General features: G+C 39.4%; 1 protein-coding gene across 8 annotated transcripts; it reads right to left on the reverse strand.

Annotated features, from left to right (window-relative positions):
• Window positions 1-43: 43 nt before the first annotated feature.
• Window positions 44-20,977, reverse strand: RNF13 (ring finger protein 13). Of its 8 annotated transcripts, none has more exons than XM_021544936.4 (10): window positions 20,910-20,977; window positions 17,335-17,462; window positions 14,464-14,544; window positions 10,215-10,340; window positions 7,771-7,858; window positions 5,942-6,032; window positions 5,338-5,443; window positions 3,218-3,311; window positions 2,786-2,866; window positions 44-1,512 (listed from the first exon to the last, which is right to left on the reverse strand). In XM_021544936.4, the coding sequence occupies exons 2-10, from the start codon at window positions 17,446-17,448 to the stop codon at window positions 1,148-1,150; spliced, it is 1,146 nt and encodes a 381-aa protein (XP_021400611.1). In that variant the 5' UTR covers window positions 17,449-17,462; window positions 20,910-20,977; the 3' UTR covers window positions 44-1,147. The 8 variants fall into 8 exon arrangements, with proteins under 8 accessions (XP_021400611.1, XP_085444235.1, XP_085444239.1 ...); XM_085588109.1 differs by having other exon boundaries at window positions 14,434-14,544; XM_085588113.1 differs by having other exon boundaries at window positions 20,881-20,977.
• Window positions 20,978-21,412: the final 435 nt, after the last annotated feature.

Genomic DNA, 21,412 nt, shown 5'->3' on the forward strand with positions numbered 1-21,412 from the left:
GAGTACTCAAGGTCTCAAGTGATGCAAAAGTTCAATAAACTCCTTCTGATGTTTAAAGTGGAAAACATGTTTATTAACATTCTTTCAAGCTTTCCCTAGTCAAGGCCATATAAAAAAATCTCCATTTGAGTATATGCATGGTTTTACTTTCTACATAGTTACAGAGGTATTATATAGAATCTACCTTTTTTGTGATACACTGGTAAGTACTGAGTTCTGTGAGACTGGTGTAAGCACTTGTTTTCAAATTAGGTATTTGAAAAGAACAATTTTTTATATACAGTTTAGCAGACTAATGCAGCATAAAATGCTCTTAGTAAGAGGTATATGAGCCAAGGATCAATACAATACTTAGCCTAAACTTCTTTTTGTATGTGGAACAAAACCTCTATCTCGGTTATCTCCCAACTCCCACCTCCTCCCTGGAAATCAGACAACAAAGTAGTAGCAAGGAGGGATAATAATGTGCTTATGGTGGACCTGACCTTGTAAATTGCTCAAAAACTAAACATATGTTCTAAGTTTCCTCATCCTGGGAATTGCTCAATTGAACTGCTTAAACTCAGTTACCATGGCAAATTCCAAAGGATTATTTGGAATCACTGTGTTGAGATAAAAGTGGAATTTCTTCTGCTTTGTTTTAACATACCAGCACATAGAATATTGATCTGTTCTACTTTTTCCTTTCAGCAGTGGTGACAGTTTTTAGGAAAACTATACAAACATGCAAATACAGTTCTTGTTGGGCCTAAGGGGTAACACATATCTACATTTAATAAATATTGCTCTCAGGATGACCCAGTTGTAGCTACAAAATGGAAATAAAAGTACTTTCAGAGAAATCCCATTTCAACAGGAGACATTTAGAGTCTCTGCGATATTTCAATTTATATAAACTATTAACATTATTCATTAGCATTGTGAAGTCCAGTTTAACTGTTGGTTTTGAGAAGACAGAATGTGTAACTGAATACCTGAATCAAAAATAAATCTACCTGTAATGATTTAACCAGAGTACTACTACATGAACTGCTGCTCCTATTAAAGAAACCAAATGGGTTACAGATTAAAAGAGATTCCCTACGCAAAGGTTTGTAAATAGCCTTAAGAACCCTTTTGTTCATATACCTATGGGTCATAAGTAGTCTCAGACAGTGTTTGCCACTCTGTACTCCCTGTCCTCACTGGGCTGCAGCTGAACAACTACACTTTCTTCATTCATCCCATTTTCCGCATCACTGCTATCAACATTGTCATTGTCATCCTCCTCGTACTCCGAGGACTCGGTCATGTTCTGATGGGAATGGGACTCTGACAGAGCCCCGAAGGACTGCGTGCTGACCGAGGCCAAAGGCCTGAGCAGAGGAGTGTTCTCAGACACTTCGTTCTCCTCCTGGCTGCTGTCTGTCTCCGAGTCAGAGTCCCCCTGGGAAGGGACCACTTTCTGCTTACACACAGGACAGGTTTTTTTTGTTTTTGTCAGCCACGGGTCCACACACTTGCAGTGATATGCTGTTAGAAAACAAAATACAAGGACATAATTATAATCGTGAAAAGGACAGGAAAACCTCCTAAACCGTTTCTGTTCAGTGACACAAGAGAATTTCAGAATCTAACCCAGAGAATTTTAGTGCCAAATTTGTTGGTACATAGCCTGTACAAAACACCTGATGGCACAGGATCTGAGTCATGTGGGTATATGCAATGAATACCTGTGTTTTCTACTGAGTGAATGAGAGCAGTAGTACAACAGGCCATGTCTGATGACAAACCTTAAAGCTTTTTGAGCAATTCCATCCACTTTGCAGCAGGCATGCCCACCATCATAATCCTCACATCACCTCTCGCCTCCACACCAACATGTATCAAAGCACCTCATTATTACATGACATTATCGCATGAATTTGTGGATCTTAAATTAGATCTGCAATTGGTACTGCAAATAGACTGGCCATGTTTTAAAAAAGTATTTGTCTCACTTATAGTATTAAAAATTCAGCTCTTTGTAGTGAGAGACTTCTACTTGGCAAAGAGCTTGTATTTCCCTGGGCCAGCAATGCCATGTTTAGTACCTGGTCAAGCACACTGGAAACATGTTCTCTACACAAATTGATGGTGGGGCTTGATGGTGTTCCAAGTTAAGTTACCTCTGCAGCCCCCCAGCTGGAGAGATGCCATGGACTTGTTCTTTCTGAGAAATCATTGTTTGTCAGCCTAGTTTGAAATTATTTTTATGACTGAGGTTCTAAAAAGCTCAGCCTGCCACCTGCTGTGTTGGTAGTGTATAGAAATCTGTAACACGTCTGTAGTGGGCTGGACTTGAGAAAGACTGTCACAGGGAAAATATTTCACTAACTGACTTCCAAGTGCAGTGAGGCAGTGGAGTGCATGGCTGCAGACTCCAGGACAGATTCATCCCTTCAGCTGCACCTCTAAGCCACCAAGAGCTCAATTAAGTTCTGTGGTTTATTTGTCTTGAGGAAAGTGAAGGCCTATTTATTTAAATGTAAAAGTATTACAATAAATATGGGTATTCAGGGGACAGCATCAAGCTCTGATTTTCTTTCGTGTGTATATCCAAGGAAAATACAAGGTGGGAATGTTAGCTTTTTAGCTTTTAAAATGAGAAAGCAAGCTTTCACTTCTCCCACTTTATACATTCATTCTTGCATATTAGCAAATGGAATTTTATAAATCATTTACTAAACATATGAACTGTAGGTTTTGGACAGTGTTTTGGAAAGCTGTTTTAATCTAAATTCAAACCTAAAACACAGTTGCTTACCATGAGAGCACGGAAGGATCCTGAGCTTGTCTCCATCCTCATATTCATCCAGACAGATGGCACACACATCATATTCATCTCCTACAGCGAGCAATTGAGAATTAGTTTGACTTTAAAGGACTTGCAGCAGATCCTCCTGACACGCACACAGGGTTGGGAACTTTCATGCAATTTCTGCACTGATTTTTTTTTAAGCAATGTTTTAATGCTCAGCCACAGTCTATTCTGCTCCCATTAAAGGAGTGTTAGAACTCCTCTATTTCAGTGAGAACAGGGTCAAGCCAAACGTTTTGTATGCTTTCACTCAAAACTCTTTATCTATTTCAAGGTACTCAAAATTATCTCTGAAACTTAATACTCCTTTGATTTACAAGGTTTTTGGACTTAAAAACAATATGGTCCAGTGAGTTAGACAAAGAATGATCCACTTGCCTTTCTTAAACTTATGTACAGGAAGTTTCTTAAGCTGATCCTTCCTAAGCCGATTCCTTCTTGCTCTGTGTCTGTCCTGAACAAACTTTGTTATCTGGAAACAGACAAGATAACATGAACAGTAAGTTATACCAATAAAAGAACAATAAAAGTTTTGATTTATGAAGCTTTGCAGTAAGTTGGTCAAAAGGGAACCCCAGCTAACAGAGAATAACTTCTTCCCCTGCCTGAACACAAGGATGAAGCCAAACAAGCCTAAAGGATGTTCTCCATGAACATGGCACTTGGAACTGAGAATACACAAGGGTTTTTTTGAGAGGAAAGAGAAACAAAAAGGTATGTATCCTATATAAAATAATGGCCATTGCTGCAATCCTCTACTGAGGCCTGTGAAAAGCAGGAAGCATACTGCAGAGCAAAACACAGTTCAGTAAGTTTGAACAGTATTCCTTAGAGATTTAGATTATTACAGCTCTTTCAGTGGATTATTCCCACATTCCTCAGGAATGTTTCCATATTAACTAAAAGAGTCGTTTAAGGAGTAAAGGGTTTACTTTGAGTCATTGTTACATGTTATACTAGGCCATACCAAGATAACTCAGTAAAAAAAAAAAAACCTAAATATCTACTAATATGAAGCTCTCCAAGTAAGTATAACAAATAGTCTGTTTCCATTTTCTTAGTAGTTCTGAATGCTATTTCTGCTCAATTTCTAGATCTAGCACCTGCAATATGACATTTTTTCAAATATGACAACAAGCAAAGAAATGAACAAAGCATATTTGAATCTAAACTGTTCATTCAGGCCCTTTCACCACAGCTAAACAATAAACAGTGTGCACAAACCACAGTTTTTCTGCTGTAATCCAGATCCTTAGTGACAATCAGAGTCTCATGTAAATCTCCTAGTTAAAAACAAGATTGTCTCTAAGAAGCAGGAACAGAATCAGGAAAGAGTGAGGACCAAATCCAACCTGGAACCTCCCTGGGATCAATTTCACCGCACCAATTAATTGTCCAGTGTTCTAGTCTGTTGAGCTGTCTCTGTGAAGACCTCTCTATATGCACGGAATCAGTACCTCCTAGTTTAGTATCCCTGGCAAATTTACTCAGTGTGTATTCAACTCCTCTGTCCGGGTTGCTGATAGCAACAACCACAGAGAACTGGCCGTAAAGCCAAACCCTAATGAGCACCACTGCAGCCCAGGCACCAGCCAGGTGTTACCTCTTCCCTGCAACTCCCTGAGCACAGTTCACCCACTGGCCTGTGTACACAATTAGCTTTCACAGGGTGGCTTTGTTCAGGAGGACACTGTAAAAGACAGTAGCGAAAATTTTGCTAAAAAAAATTGATCTTCAGGTGATCATTCTGTTTTGTTTTCAGAGAGCTGCTGCAACTGCAACTGTGCCAAACATACCCAAGATTGTCAATGAAATACGTAACTTGCAGTGTAAAAAATACTAATGTAGAAAAATATTTTAAGTAAGTGTTTATACAACAGTTGATGCATTATTTGCTTTTCATTAGAAGGCAAAATAAAAAATTTGGCACACATTACAAAAAAAATGGGATGCTGAGCATCCCAAAATATGTAGCTATGCTAAGTTGTCATTTCAAGGAGAGATGTCCCAGCTGAGAAGCCCTAGAAGCAATGCATGTGCTGAGATCAGTGCTCTGTGCTGTGATGCTCCATGCTCACACACTCATAGCTACACCTAAGTGCAGTACAAAACAGTGAGCTCTGCACCCTGGAGCAATGGGACTAATGATTATTAACTTTGGTAAGGCAGAATATGCTCTCGGTGTACAAGAGTGTAAGGACAGGTCACTCTGTGGGGCCAAAAAACAGGCACTTGTGGTGTTAAAGAGTGGCAGTGAGGACAATTCATACAAGCAGTTACACGCTAGGGAGAACATCCAAAAGGCTCCTGATATCCCTTTGACAAAATCCCGCACCTGTTTGTTTTATTGATAAACTAAATGATTACATATAAGCATGGTACAGATATGTGCAGTACAGACAGCTTCACTCTTCCTTTACTGTACACTTTCCCTTAACTTGTGTGTGACAGTTCCCTGATGATTTGAAAGAAAAACATATTAAAAAGAAGAAACTTACCATAAATATGACGATGAGAATTAGACAGATCCCTACTATTATTAGGAAAGGGATTAAGTAGTACTCCAAAGGAAGACTGAACTCTGGAATTAACACAATGTGGCCACTGTGAGGAGGAAGAGATAACAGCTTCTAAATTAATAAGAACTTAATGAACAAGTTGAGGAATAAATAGAATTTTAAAAAATACAACAAAAATTGTCCCACAAGACATACTTACAGGAACCCTACCCATGCACAACAACATAGAAAATTCAGTCCATACCCACACAATGTAAAGATAATCAAAATTATAAAACACTGTTCCTTAGAACATTTTTTTGAGCTAAAACTACTTACTGACCTCAATCAAACCTAGAGAAACCAGGAAAACCACCTCATAGCTGCTTTGACAGCAGAAGGAAAAAATATAACATGACTATCAAAAGATACAGTGAAATTATTCTTATTTACTAAAGCATTACAGGTTGCTCTCAGGCACAAGACTTCACCTGAAACACCTATAACCTCTTTCATCATAGCATCCTACTTTAAAGCCATAAATATTCAAAAGAGAAAATGATCTAATGCAAGGAGTAATACAGCTGCATGTGAGTTAACCTACCCTTTTTCGTAAGTAAACTCCTCTTTAAGAGAATTAGCAGATGTCTCACCAATAAAGACAGAAGGAATGTCAATCTTCTTTAAAACCTCAACTGTATAAAAAAAAAGTAGGAAAACAAAACTATTATTACATGGACAATCTATGGGTACTGAAGATACAAGACCTGAACATTATGAGACTATCACAACAGGAAGACATTTTAACACAGTGACATCGACCAACACACATGCATGTTACAGCTTTACTTCATGTAAGTACTATTATTTTTCCTGCTCAATTTCTAGAGAATTTATTGCAGGTAGAAAAATCAAAATTCCTAATGGAATAAAGGGAGCCTAAAACCAAAATAAGTTGATGAAACGGGATCATAATTTTAACTAGAACACCATTCTTCACTCAGAGATTCAAGCAAGTCATATAGCTCCATTAATTTCCAGAATTTCTGGCAACTTACATGATATTGCAAACTGGTTCTATAAGTTTTAATTAATCTGTCTTCCCTCCTTTTCACCCCAAACATAAATAAACATACTGGAAACAACTGTGGCTAGATAAGGTCAAAAAGAAGAAAGAAGAAAATTAAGAAGTCCCACACCTTTATTTCAGTCTCAAGAAACTGCATGAACTGTTGTCTTCTCTGTCTACCAATGAAGGCAATAATAAATGAAAACTTATCGAACTTATCTATCTTATCGAAAGATAAATCACATATTCTAGAGAACCTTCTCCTCAGCTTCACTTCATATTGATTTTCTGCCTAATACTTCACATTAAAGACTCAAAGTAACCTGAGTTTAGTCCATCTCAAAGCAGTCAGGTTCCCCAAGGCAAAAGCACATGTGGCTGAACGTCAGCTCACTCTATGAGGTCTGTGTTTGTTGTGGACTTGTTCTATGTTTTGGCTACTCAGTGAAACCTGAAAATAAGATTCACATGGGTTGAGAATTCATTAAACCCACTTTCATGTACCTGCCCAGGCTACTCAGCTCCTATGTAGTTTGTCAAAGTTTACTCAATGGCATTTCCACTGGAAAATAATTTATTTTCCTCTTATTTATTTTTTTGTTCTATATTGAACAGATTGAAAACTGAACAAAATAAAGAAATAGCATAAAGAAAGAAGTAACAGCACTAGAAACACAAAGCACATACCACAGAACAAGCCCAATATTCTGACTAGATTTCAAGATGTTCTGAACATATCCACTTCATGAAGGTTAAAATTGGAACAGCTAACACAAGAAACAAATAGTAAATGGTGCACTGGTCTCTAAATACTCTTTCCAACTGAAAATTAGTGCATGTGATATGCTAGAATCCATTTGTCCAGAGGAACAGGAAGATGCACCCAATAGTGCAACAACAAACTGCAATGACTATCACAGATTTACTTCATGATCTGAAGTCTTTTCTAACCTAAATGGTTCTATAATTCTAGATGCTAAAATGTTATATTATAAAGTTTGATTTCCTTCCAAATGTGTGTATTCTACTTTTCCTATATTTCCACTTAGCTAACAATACATCAGCTATTTTCCACAACAGTAATACAAATCTAGCCCAGAACACTTGAACTGAAATTTGAAGGAAAACCAAAAGAAAAATTCAGAGAAGGCACAAGTCAATGTATTTGTTCTTATGCAAAAATCTCCTGTTATTAAATCTTAAAAGCAGGAGGATTTATCTGGGTTTTCTGTTTAGTTTGGTTTTGGTTTTTTTGTAGTGGTGGTTTTTTTATTGAGGTTTTTCTGGTGTTTTTGGTGGTGCTGCTGTTTCCAGTGGGTGAAATGATATTCAAACAGGAGAGAAGAAGTGATACCTGTACTTACTGTCGTTGGATCCCATGCTTATGAGGTCATCAGAATCGACATTGTGAACTATAGCTGCCTTGTATCCAGCTCTCTGGGCATTTAAGACCTGTAAGCCACATAAAATGCTTACTGGAAAGACTATTACTTCCAGATACAGTAGTCTGCCTGTGCTTTTTAGATAAGGTGCACTCCCACAAAGTTATTAATACAGACATAATTTGCACTTACAAACCATGTGTCACCTTTCAAAGCAAAATCATGTGATTATTCTTACACTCGTGTAGTTAAGGTTTTTTTTTTTTATAGAAAGCCATTTTAATATTGTCTGCAGACAGACTATATATATCACAAATAGAATTAACTTTCTACAGGTAGTTAAAAATATTTGATTGCAACTGAAAATAAAGGCACCAACTCACTTTGGTAATCTAAATATTACCACTTGAGAGTTCATCAAGTCAGATGAGTATTATCTTTTCTGTGTTTTAGAGATGCAGAGTATCTCACCTGAAAGCCCAGGTATAAGAAGTTTTCTCATGGAAAATTGCAAAATTATAACTATAGGTACGAAAACTTAACCTGTGTACCAGTTACATTTCTAATATAGACTCACCTTTTCATCAATACAAGGAAAACCCAAGGTCCATGTAAATGGCATTCACTGCAGCAACTACTACCAACATAAATATAGCTAAGTTGCAACTGTTCATCTTGGATATTGTTTTTACTGCATCCATCACAGGATAAAAATCACCATACAAGATGCATCTTGAGAAACTTCGGGGTTTTATCCCAACAACACCAATTCTCTTCCCATATTGCTAATGACTATTTCAAACAGCAGAACAATGATATTGGAAGATGCAGAATGTAGACACCCTGAGAAATCCCAACATTAAAAAAAAATCCACTTAGAAATGTTAACATACATGCATGATTGGGAATATTGCATCACCACAGAAAATATCCATAGTGCATGCATAAACAAATCAAGAAATAGCTATGTACCAGCACTTGTAACACTTGCAATTTTCAACATAAAACAGAAGTAGAGAGAGGACATTTAATTTTTGTTAAAATATGCATTCTGTCAGTCAAGCAGCTAATGGGTAATTCAGCTGACATCTCAGCACACATGCCACTTTCTGGCAGAAACTTTAAGACAAAATGTTGTCCTGCACATGCAATTATATAATGTGATATTGCAGGGTATTAACATACTAAAGATGTGGATTCACTGGGCGCAGGGTATGCAGATACCTCTGCTCACCTTGGACATGCTGATCCACTTGCTACTTTGCTCTTTGTCTAACAAGAAATGAGTGAGAACCCCCTTTTCTATTAGTATTTTAAGAAATACAAAACCAAAAATTCTTACATACAGAGCTAATGCAACATAATCCTTAAAGGACTAACTATGGAAATCCCTCAACAGCAATTTAGGAATCTCCCAAATTCAGACTCATTCCTTTAACCATCTCTTCAGAAGCAATACTGTCCCATCAGTGTATGGACAACAATTAGACAGACAAAACAGACATGAAAAAAAAAGGCCAGTACTCATTTGCCCCCTTTCTTTTCCCACTGAGCCATATGCACACACGGTGGCGGGATTCCCAGGACAGACTATGTGCCATTCCCAAGTCTGACGTGAAGGCAGATTACATGCAGTGAACCTGCCTCTGCAGGTGGAATTTATATGGTTCAATCACCACATAACTGAACTTACCACAAAAGCAGCAAAAGCAAATACAGCTGAATTTCCTTTTAGTTCACGAAACTTAACAACAAACTGAAGAGCCCTGTTTTCCTTAAGATATCCTTGGCTGGCTCGTTGTAACAGGTTAATTTTCATTAAAATCACAGTCAAACACAAATCACTCTAATTTTGCATTTTTAAAATCATAGAACATTAAGGGTTGGAAGGAATCTTAAAAATAAAGTGGCTGGACCATGTCCAGAGAAGAGAATAGAGCTGGGGAAGGGTATAAAGTACAAGGAGTGGCTGAGTGAGTTTGAGGGCTCAGAAGAAAAGGAGGTTCACAGGTGACCTTCTCACTCTCTACAACTCCGACAGGAGGGTTCAGCCAGGTGGGGGTAGGGCTCTTGTCCCAGGCAACCATCAGTAAGACAAGGGGACATAGTCTTAAGCTGGACCAGGAAAGTTCAGGTTGGACATCAGGAAGAATTTATTCACAGAAAGAGTGATAAAACATTGGAGGTGGTAGTCTCCCCATCCCTGTTTAACAAAAGACTGGGCATGGTATTCAGTGCTCTGGTGTAGCTGGCATAATGGTGGTTAGTCATTGGTTGGACTTGATGAGTTCTGGTTTATCTGTCTGGAGACAATAAAATTCTCCTTCCACTTCATATCTGTATATATTCCAGTGTTAGCTACAGAAAGTTTTCCAAAGCACCAATAAACTCTTTGAAACAGAGGGCAGGAGGAAATCAAATCTTACCTTGACATCAAAGTTGCACTCCAGCCTTCGGATTAACACAATAAAAGCACCAGAGGAGTTGTCTCTCAGTGGAGGCGGGGCTATAGGCTCACATGCATTCTCTGGTTTTGAATTTATTAGAAATCCCTAGAAAACAAGAGCAAAAAAAGAAGTTTCATTTCGCTTTAACAAAAGGGTCAGTAGTCAAGTATATGGAAAGAAAACTGCACATTTTCATACCTGAAAAAATTCTTATTATCAGCTCAGTCCTATATCATAGTAAGATTTCTGCTACTTCCCTGACTACATATTTTGATTCATCAGAATTTTTATGTCTGTAAAGAATTAGAAAGTTAAGAAGAAACTACAGTTTTTCTAATTCCATCATACTCACTCTGCAGTGTAATCCAAGAAAAAAAAAGACTGTATATACTACATTAATATTATTATTAATAATAATATAATATTAACCATTATTGTAGGACATATGGAGACTAATCAGGAAACCAGAAATACAACAGCCTAAGAAACACCAACACAAACTCAGCGCTCAGTAATTAATAAGAGAACACAAGCAAAGTTCCATCTATATGACCCCTGTACTGACCTAGCAAACAAAACTGCTGGTTTGCTATGGTAAGTAAAGATCACTCAATAAGCTACAGCTGAAAGCTTCAAAAAATAGGAAACTCTGGCAATATCAACTTTGAAGCAGTCTTTGAGTTGTTTTTAGGTGGCTGAGATGGTGGCCTTCTGCCAGCAGTCTGTAGCCACTTACTATAGAATCTAACAGTTTTTTATAACTTGCATACTAATAAATCTTAATCACAACCTCTGAAAGAGTACACAATTTTCATCCTATTGTAACAAATACCACAGCATTTTTAAAACATAATTAAAATCTTAATATAAAGAAAAAGTTTTAGTATCATATTAATTTCAAAAACTCCATTTCTACAGGTGTGATGACATCTATCTTAATTAAGACAAAGAGCTGTCTAACAGTTAAAAAGGTCAGAATCAAAGCTCCTTATATCTATTTCTGGTGTATTAAATTGGCTCACTACTTGGGTCACTTAATCACCCTCTGATTTCCAATATAGTCAGTAAACAACTATGCAGCTTTAACACACCTTCTCCCCATGATAACACCCACTGGGCATGGAAATTAAGCCTGTTGAGGGGAATTGCAGAGAAATTCCTGAGTTACAGGAATTCTTGCAGTACTTTATTACCCTTTGGGATTAAAAGGGCAACATGGAATTAAAGAGCGATCCACCCTTTCACCTTATCACCAGCTTTTTTTTTTTTGTTTTGTTTTGTTTTGCATGGGGGTTACTCTCAACACAGCAACATTAACAATGCTGCAGAGCCAGTTTTTGGGGCCATACAGGCTTACAGACAGAAGAAACACAAAAACCAGTCCCTGCCCCCATGGGCTATTCACAGTCTCCAGGGGATGTATATGATACAAACTCCCCTTCACCAGAATTTGGAAGGTGGTCTGCCTAAATTTTTGTATAAGAATTCTAAGCTGTAAAAGCATACACATCTCAGTCATAAACCTTCATACACTGTTCAAAGGGGACAGGAGACAAACCACTGCCACGTGACTGAGTCCATGTAGCCACTTCCACAGCAAAAAAAAAAGTAAGGAAGCCTGAAATTCCCACAAGCCCTAAACTGCCTGGATGGCCAGACACAACCTCCTTTCTCATGGACAAGTGCTTCAATTCCCAGAGTGGAAGAGAAAATACATTTTATCAAAAATGAACAAACTTATTGACACTGACTTGTACAAACATGACTCTAAAGGAAACAAACGGTTCCTGTCACTGCAGAGCACCTCAGATCAGGCAGCCACAGAGAGGGAGCCTGCCCCTTGATGCTGAACACAGCACAGCACACCAAAACGCATAAGATCAGCAACAAACTACCTCAGAGAATGTGAAGACTAGAACTGAACTGGATATTCACCTGGCTTTTAAGTACTTTTCTAAGCAACAGGACTATGACACCAGTTCACAGCATTAACATCACCATAGGAAATTTATTTTTAAATAATTTAGTTTCTACCTCCCATATCTTATATTACAGAGATAAAAGTTATGAAGAAAAACCTTCACAACAGTTACTACTGTCACCAGAATGTCTGGACAGCTACTACCTCAGCAGAAGCCAGAAAAGAGCAGAATGTGCCTTATCATTGCTGTCTAAGCAAGATGCACTTATTTAACCTCTCACAGTTCCTTCCCATTTTAGTTTCAACTTAATCTCTTCTGTTAATTTCACTCAGTTCACCTACAGATCTTCCTGTGTTCCAAGTCATTGTACTGACCATACTAAAGACACGAAAAGTAGTAGTAAATCCTGCTGTACAAAACATTCTTTCTGCTGTATTTCACAAGACATCAAGTCTTCAGAATTTCTAATCCAGCACAAAATAATGATAAAGCCTAACTTGTACTCCCATGGCCATATCCACCTTGGACAGTTTCTGCATATTAATCATTTTGCATGAATTCAACAGTTTTTCCCATTCCAGTTCCACTAACATTTGCAAACCTTTACATCTTACTTCTGTCTTCTCTAATACTAGGTGACTTTTACAATTCCATATGGTAAAATACTTACACGTTTTTCCATATCGGTGAAAACAGGATTAATAACATTTAAAAAAAATTAAAAGCCACATGCACATTTTCTGCTAATTCAATAGATCAGCACTTCTTAGTGCCTTCTCTTGATATTATTATGACGAGTTTCCAGGTCACGGCCGAGCATCCCTACCCCAACATGATACTATTTCAAGAAGACACTCTAACATATTAGTAACAAAAATGTGTATATGTATCTGCATTTTCCCCACTTACTGATACAGGGTAAAATAAAATAGCACGAGTGTAACCCACGCCTTAAGGGGCACTGGGAGAACGGGGGGGAGGAGGGGGGGGAACAGACCTTCTCACCTGCCAGAGGGTGTGGAATGCAATTGAAATGAAAGCATGTAAGGAGAGGGCACAGATCAATCACAATCCCTGCCCTGGGCCCCAGCGCTGGGCACAGCACACAGTCACCACAGCAGAGCTGCAGCCCCTGAGCTTCTCCCTTCCGCTGCTTGAGCAATGCAACAAGTGTAGCAAACAGACAGCAGTTACAACTTCCCAAAAAAGTGACCTACAGTTCCTTTCCACAGCGTAAGTAACCTGGGCTACACCCAAGGAAATAGTCTCTCTTGCCGTGCCACCCCTCACAGAGTGAAAGGGTTTTCCAATGTAGGACTGTAGGGAGACCATGAATCTTCCAAATAAGTTTTTCAAAAAACTGTATCAGCACTGTATTCTGCTGATTCCAGTGCAAGGTAACTGACATCATGTATCAGTATTGCCATCAAAACGCAGGATGCAAATGTCTTAGATTTCCATTATTTACCTATTTTTAATTTATTTGATAAAAATTCCAGCAAAGACTACCAAAAGTCTCTTCTTAGGAGAAGAATCAGCCTTTTCACAGGAAACATCTAATCCTTTGCACATTTGTTCTGTTTGAGCAGTCGATTAATAATTTCTGTCTATATTTTTCCTTGGCACTACATTCCTGTAATTTTTATCTTTTTTAGCTTACAGAAGAAATGCTCAAGCAGATACAGGTCTCTTTAAATATATTCAACATTCAAATTCAATCCACACTTCCCAATCAAATCTGTCATTATCTCAAACCCTCTATGCCTCACACTGAGTGCCAAAAAGGATTGTGGGGGTGTTACCCCACCCAGCCGCTCACTCACTCCCCACCCGCAGGATCAGGGAGGGAGTTGGAAGGGTAGAAGTTAAAGAACTTGGCTGAGATAGAGACAGGGTAATAAGAAAAGCAAAAGCCACACACAAGCCAAGGAAAATAAGAATGAATTCACTTCCTCCACAGGCAGACAGGTGTTGCAGGGCCCCATCACATACAACAGTGGCTTGGGAAGACAAACACCACACTCAAAAGTCCTTTCTCTTCCTTCCCCCCATTTCACATACTGAGCACGAGGTCATACGGTCTGGAATACCCCTTTGATCATTTTGGCTCCTCTGTCCTGGCTGTGTCTTCTCCCAGCCTGCCATGCACCCCCAACTTCCTCACCAGCGCAGCAGTAGGAGGAAGCAAAAAGGCCTTGGCTATGCCCAGCCATAACAAAATCACCTCTGTATAATCAACCCTGTGTTCAGCACAAATCCAAAACACAGCTCCATACCAGACGCTGGAAGAAAATAAATTTTTTCACCTTCAAGCCTTCTGCTGGCAGTCTGTAGCCAAATCTTGCAGGTAGATCATCAAATGTCCGGGTTCCATTTTCAAGGTTATACTAAAATAAATATATTTTAAATAAATTAGGTTTACAACAAGACAGAAGTAGTTAACAAGTATAAACAAAACCAAACATCACTGTGTATTTTTTGGAATAAAATATTTATCAGACATAGGATATCTTGTGACCATGTCAATGAAATCATAAAACTGCTTATTCCACCTGCCTTCTACTCACATGTTAACATCATTCTTTTCTTATCTAGCTGTCAAAACAAGAAAGTAAGATATTTTGTTGAACTGTTTATATGGTAAAATTTCTTTCTACTAAAATTCAAATACTATCATATGTGCACAACAGAAGCTACAAACAAACCAAGCAAGCAAAAATCTGAAGAGCTGGGACATTTGGATGTGGAGTTTTCTTTGGATGATAGTGGTGGGTGTTTTGTCCAGAATTCATTTGTGTACAGGGAAAGAACACTTTTAAGAGTTGTTTTCCTGTAGACAAAGAATAGCCTCCATATGCAATCCCTTCCCAATTCCCTATTATACATTCAGATTAGTAGCTGAAAAGTATCTCTACATTTTGTTTTATAATAACTATGAACTTTAATTCTAAGACAGAGGAATACTGTAAAAGACCCTAAATATGTGCAAGCTTTATTTCCCCTCTCTTTGTTCATCTTCTCTGGCAATATAACATGACTGACCAACACAGAATTCAAACAGAAAAAAGTGCTGTGTATATATGGCATATTTTTTTATTTAAAAAAAAGTTTCCTGCAAAAGTTGTGAACTCCATAGTTAACAGACTTGAACATGCATCGGTTGTTTTATTAAACAGTTTAGTGAGTCAAAAATATTTGTCTATTCATCATATCATCCAACTGTCACACAGAGCAGCCAAGGAAGGATTGTGTTTGCTTCAGAGAGAGGTTTCCTACCAGCCAGGCTTGGACAGGGGAGCTCAAACTACAGTTCAGAGAAAAACACTGCCATGATTTATAGGAAATCTTCCAAAAGAGCAATGTTTAGAGAGAGCTTTCTTCCCACAGATGTTGAGGGGAAAGAGGTAGGAATGGAACCAAATTTCAAGGAAGCCTCTTTATTCTGTGTAACCTATGTGCGCCACACAATCTTTCCTCCTGACCTTCTACCACAGAGAGCACCACCAGTGCACCACTTTCCATCCACCTTCTCCACAACGTCCTGAGCTCGGGCTACTGTCAGTTTGCCCTCGAATCATTTGACAAGCCCCAGCTTAAGCCAGAAGCTTGACACAAGTTGATTTCTTTTTATCCCTTTTTAAAAAAATAACCAATTCTTTCTCACATGCATATAACTGCACTTTACACAGACATTATCCTTTCAGGCTGCAACTATATGAGAACACAGAAACATAAAACCACTCCTAAATTTAAAGGGGAAAGAAGAACTTCTTTCCTTGGTAGGAACCCAAAACCGTGGCCAGAGTTTTGCTAGCAAATGGTTAATCATTAAATTGTGAAATCTCTCAAGACTGTAAGTCATGTGTACACCAGCAATTCCATGTGACACAATGCAAGCATTCCCTCTTCTGAGCATCTTTTAAGCATTAAATTGGCTCCTCTGTATAGCAGTTTAGTATCTAGTTCATCTCTTAATTTCTTACTTCAAGATACTATCAGAATAAATCTGCAATTTCCAAATATCCAAGAATAAAAAATGCTTCATTTTTATGCAGTATTGCTTTAGAATGCTACACACAAAGTTTAAATAGAAAAAAAAAAAATCAAACTAAATTTCCAAAGTGCCCAATTTTTATTTTTTGAGATTGGGGTGGGTTGTTTGTTTTAAGTAACTTTTCTAAGAGAGAAAGAAGCAAGAACGAGTTCGATTTTTATGGAAAGAGGAAGCTCAGGCCTGGCGACAGAGAAAAGAGAAATTGTGTTTATAGTAAAAAGTTTAAAATTTCACAATAAAATAGTGATGTCAGTGTCATAATAAGGCAATTATCTATCTGCATTGTCTCTTTATATTTTTTTTTCTTCAAAAAGTGTTTATAGACTAGTAACAATCTGAAAATCCAAATACCGTACTTTAGTATTCATCAACCCTACTTTACCACAAACTTCAAAGTATTATTTTAAAATTTGTCTCCAAGAGTTTGTCACTCTATTCTCCAAAACTGATATGACATTATTAACTCTTCTGCATATCACTGGAACAAGCAAGAGGCTACAGTAATTAGGTTTAATTATTTCAGTAGCTTAAGCTCGATCCTCTAAAGACATTTATAATTTCCTCCTTAAAATGCCACAATATATCAAAGTGGTAATAAACAGCACAGCAACAGCTTTTACCACTGATCTATGTTTATTATAGTGTTTATTATTTTCCTTTATGACAGCAGATATTTTCAGCTATTTAGAAATTGCACCTATGTATAAGATACACAAAATCTCTTACTGACAAGGCCTCCAGTCCACACAAATTAATTATACTAGCCATAGAAGATTTTTTAAATCCAGTAGCCCTACAAAATGGCACCCATCACCAAAAATCAAACTGCTGTCTAAACTAAAGAATGGAATTAACAGGGTTATAACATGCTCCAGGACATCGGGAGCTTTGTATATGACTAAGGGAATTAGGTGCTTTCACTGCCATAGTATCTGAGTACTTATCACCTGTAAGCTCATTTTGAAATGTAAATTGTTTCTTGAAGTAAACTGTTAAGGCAGTTCTGTTCCAAGCAATCTGCTATAGTATTCATTGTATTAACTGATTCATTAATAGAATAGCTGAATAGATTATTCAATTTCATAGATATTTCACCCATGTAGAAAAATATTATTATACTTACTGCTAAAATATCTGCCTCCACAGGTAAAAGATTCAGGAAGGCAAACAACTGCACAGTCACAATAGTGTATATCTGAGTGGCAGACAACATCAGCATTCCTATTGACAACAGCATATTTTATTCAATACCTGCAAGAAAAGAATCAGAGTCAAAGCACAAAACAAATACTTTCCTGTGTCATTTTACAGGACTCTTGGTCACTCAAAACTTTTCTGCTAAGGAAGTATGCAAAATGTTATTTAATGTATACCTTTGAGAAACAAGTAATCTTAAAGTTATATGATGATTCTAGAAGTTACATGATTATTTTAGAAGTTCCTTTTGCCAGAAGCATGTCCTTCCATGGAGTGACAGCACATACAAACTACAAAAACTGCAATAGCAAGCCTTCAAAAGGCTTTAGGCACCACAAAGCAATGCAAGGGGTACAAAGGGAAGATCAATCACATTACATTAGTCATCCTTAGACACTTCATTTTAAACTTCCCTTCTTCTAGCACAAATCCCAATCAGCAAAACTCCTGATGTACCTTGAATAGTTCCACTAAAAGTACTGATTCCAAAAATACACTTGCAAAAGCAATGTGATATCAACTTGAAGGAACTTCAGATTTCCCTCAGGCTTCGCTACAACATGACTGTGGGCAAGCAACCCCTTAAGAACACAGAAGGCACAGAAGTATCTTATTCCCTTTATAAAATCTCACACCTGAACGGGATCAAGTTCAAAACCCCAACATTCAGAATTTAAATACACATGATCCAGTATACCTCTTACTCATGAGTACAAAACAAGCAACAATGAAGCATTACATTCAGCAGGAAATGTAACCACTTTCACTCCTGAATGTAAGAGAATTGGATGGTCAACACGTCTCAATCTCTCTAGAGATTCTTCCAGCCTCAAAGTAAGAAATGACATAAAATAGTCACAACACAAAACAGTGGGTCCATTTCTGGGACCAACATAGCTATAAGAATTAAAATAATTAACAGACAAGTTCAAAAGTGGACAGTATGCACCTAATGTAATTATCTGAACATGTGAATCTCCTGTACCTTCTTTTACTGGAGTAATTAAAAGTACTTCACAAAAAACTCGCTTAGGTCATCCAAAATGTTAGTTGAAACAATTTTTTGTCAAAAACCCCCAAACTGTGTCTTCTTATACAAATGGATTCATGTGAATTTGTTTTCATTTGTAGATATTTATTCTGAAAACTGTTGACATAGAACTGAGAAATCACAGCCAACCCTACTACTTTCTTTTTCAGAATTAAGAAAAGTGTAAGAATTCCTGTCCTTCTGACCTATTCTTCATGAGTTTTTCAAGCAAAAAGCATTGTCCCATGATGTGAGGTTCTCACATTAATTAAAGAAAATACCAGAGAGATAGACTTGATTTAAACTAACATGAAGATAATTAGAATTTATTGTTGGTATTTGGAGGAAACAGCTGATACCGATACATTCAACTGTAGTACTGAAAGTTTTGTTACTGTGTTCTCCAAAACTGATACGACATTAACAACTCTTAACGTTGTTAATTAACAACATGATTCCAACTTGGTCAGAATCAGACCTATAATGCTTTGTGAAATTTTCAACTGGTTCACAGAAATTAAGTTACACTCACAGGAAAGAAATAGTAGTGAGTTACAAAATTAATGGATTTTTATTACTAAATTAAGATTATCACCTTCTCTCATCAGCCTGCCTTAAAAAAGAGGACATCAGTGAAACTGGAATGATAAAAGAACCAATGTTTCAAAAATACAGCCATTTTTACTACGGCAGAAAACAACAATACACTTGAAGCTACCAGAGTACTTTAACCAACACAGTAAATCCAGCACAGAAAAAAGCACTACAAGAGTATTAAGCAAGGTTAGAAAACACAAGAATTAAAGTGGTCCTTGCAAACAAAATGCATATAGCGTGCACTCTTCCCCTTCAAAGTTACACGCACACAAATTCTTCTGTGCTCAGGATCTGCTGCCTCAAATGCAAGTCAGAAAGCCTTACAATTCCTGAAATTCCAAGGCTCTTTGGGAAGCATGCCCCTCTCAGCTGAGGGAGGCAGCTCAGAGCACACAGAAATGCAGGTGTGTGGAAAAGGGCTACACTGTAAACCAAACAAAACAAGTCAAACCTGACTCTGCAGTAAGCTTCCACACTTTTACACCTGATTTATTTTACCAGTGTGTACAGACAAAGTTGCCCTTAAATAACTTTGAGTATTTATTTCCACTCTCCATGCTAGAACGCAGAAACTGAACTGTACCTCAGGTGTTGCATCCCTCTGTCATTGGTCTGAAATGAGGAGGGGAAAATGTGGGGTGTACTGGACCAGCACAGCTATGAGTAGCAAAACACCCTGGAGTAAAGATACTAAGCACATACAAGACAGAGGTCACAAAGACCTTACAAAACACGAGACAGAGACAAGAACTTTCACAATTTTTGGCAAATATGCACAGATCAGGCTTCACAAACTACACCTAAATATGAAATTTTCTGATATTTGTATCTCAATCAACTCAAAATGTGTTTCAGAGCATATTACAACACAAAGCAATCCCATGTTCGTGTGGTTGTGCTTACATTTTAACTCTATCAATAAACCAGCTTTTCCCTCCCGCTTCTGAAAAAAAATAACTTGTACATCAGTATGAAACAAATCTAAATTCTAATATTTTAAAGCCAAATGTGATTGTAAATCTTACAGCAATCACAAAAAAAACCCCATACGAACATACAGAAACTTTGTAACAAATTCCAAGTATTTTAGAAGATTGCGCTGCATTTCCAAAATTTCCTAAGCAGAGGATGAACAAAAACTAGACAGCTAAAAACAGTCATTCTCAATCACATCCTTTAAACTCCCCATATCTGAATTATTGCATTATGCCATCATATCATTACTGACACAAATCTCCATCTCAGCCCTACCACAAAACTGGACCCTGACGCAAGCAAAGTAAGATCGGCATTCACACCCGTTAAGACGCAGAAACAATTCTTCTCAATTTATTTTAACATTTTTAGTAAGAGCCTGGCTTTCAGCCAGTCAGACTTCACAATGCTCTTTATGGTGCAAACCCAGCCAGCAGCTCCGCTCAGCCTCGGGAATCACACACGGAATCGCACACCCGGCAGAGACGGAACGCGCGACCGGGCTCGCGCTTCCACCGGGCCGAGCGCTCCAGAGCCTCCGCTCCGCTCCGCTCCGCTCCGCTCACCTCCCTCCCGCGGCTGCCGGCAGCGCCGGCACCGCGGCCGCTGCGGCCGGGCTTAGCCCCAGCTGGGCCTCGAGCGCCCGCGGAACCGGGCCCCGCCTCGCCCCTCCACAGGTGGAGGCGAATAAGCACTGCGCCATGGAGCAGCAGGCCTATGAGCGCTCAGGCGCGGTGCCCCGGTGCTCATCCGCGGCCCGGGGCACCGCCCCCGCTCACCCTCGGCCCGGGGCACCGCCCCCGCTCACCGGCGGCCCGGGGCACCGCCCCGATGCTCACCCGCGGCCCGGGGCACCGCCCCGATGCTCACCCGCGGCCCGGGGCACCGCGCCCGCTCACCTGCGGCCCGCGGCCCCGAGCGGCCTAGGCCGACGCCATGGCGCGCTCCGTGCGATCGCCGCCGCGCCGGAAGTCCCGCCCGCCGCCGCACCGTGCCGGGCGGCGGCCCGCGATAGCCCATTGGTCACACCGGCTGTCACTCAGTGCGGGGGGCGGGCCCGGCCCCGCCGGGGCGTGGCTCCGCAGCGGCTCCCGCCCCGCCGCCAGGGGGCACCCGGCGCCACCGGGGCCCAAGCGGAGCCTCCGGGAACGCCTCGCACATCTGGGGCACATCCGGGGCACATCTGGGGCACATCTGGGGCAGGGCTGAGGCACGGCTGGGTCACATCTGGGGTACACCTGCGAGACCTGTCACCGCGTCCGTCCCCGGTGCAGCCCCTCGGGCGCTCTCCCGTAGCTGCGCGAGCAGATCCCGGCCCCGCTGCCCCGGGACAGCTCTTGGGAGCTGCCGCCCCCCAGGCTGTCCGCGGCTGTCCCCGCGGCCCCGCCCCGCGCAGGCGCCT

This window comes from Lonchura striata, chromosome 9 (genome assembly GCF_050655825.1).
Source record: "Lonchura striata isolate lonStrDom1 chromosome 9, ASM5065582v1, whole genome shotgun sequence".
Lineage (NCBI taxonomy): Eukaryota > Metazoa > Chordata > Aves > Passeriformes > Estrildidae > Lonchura > Lonchura striata.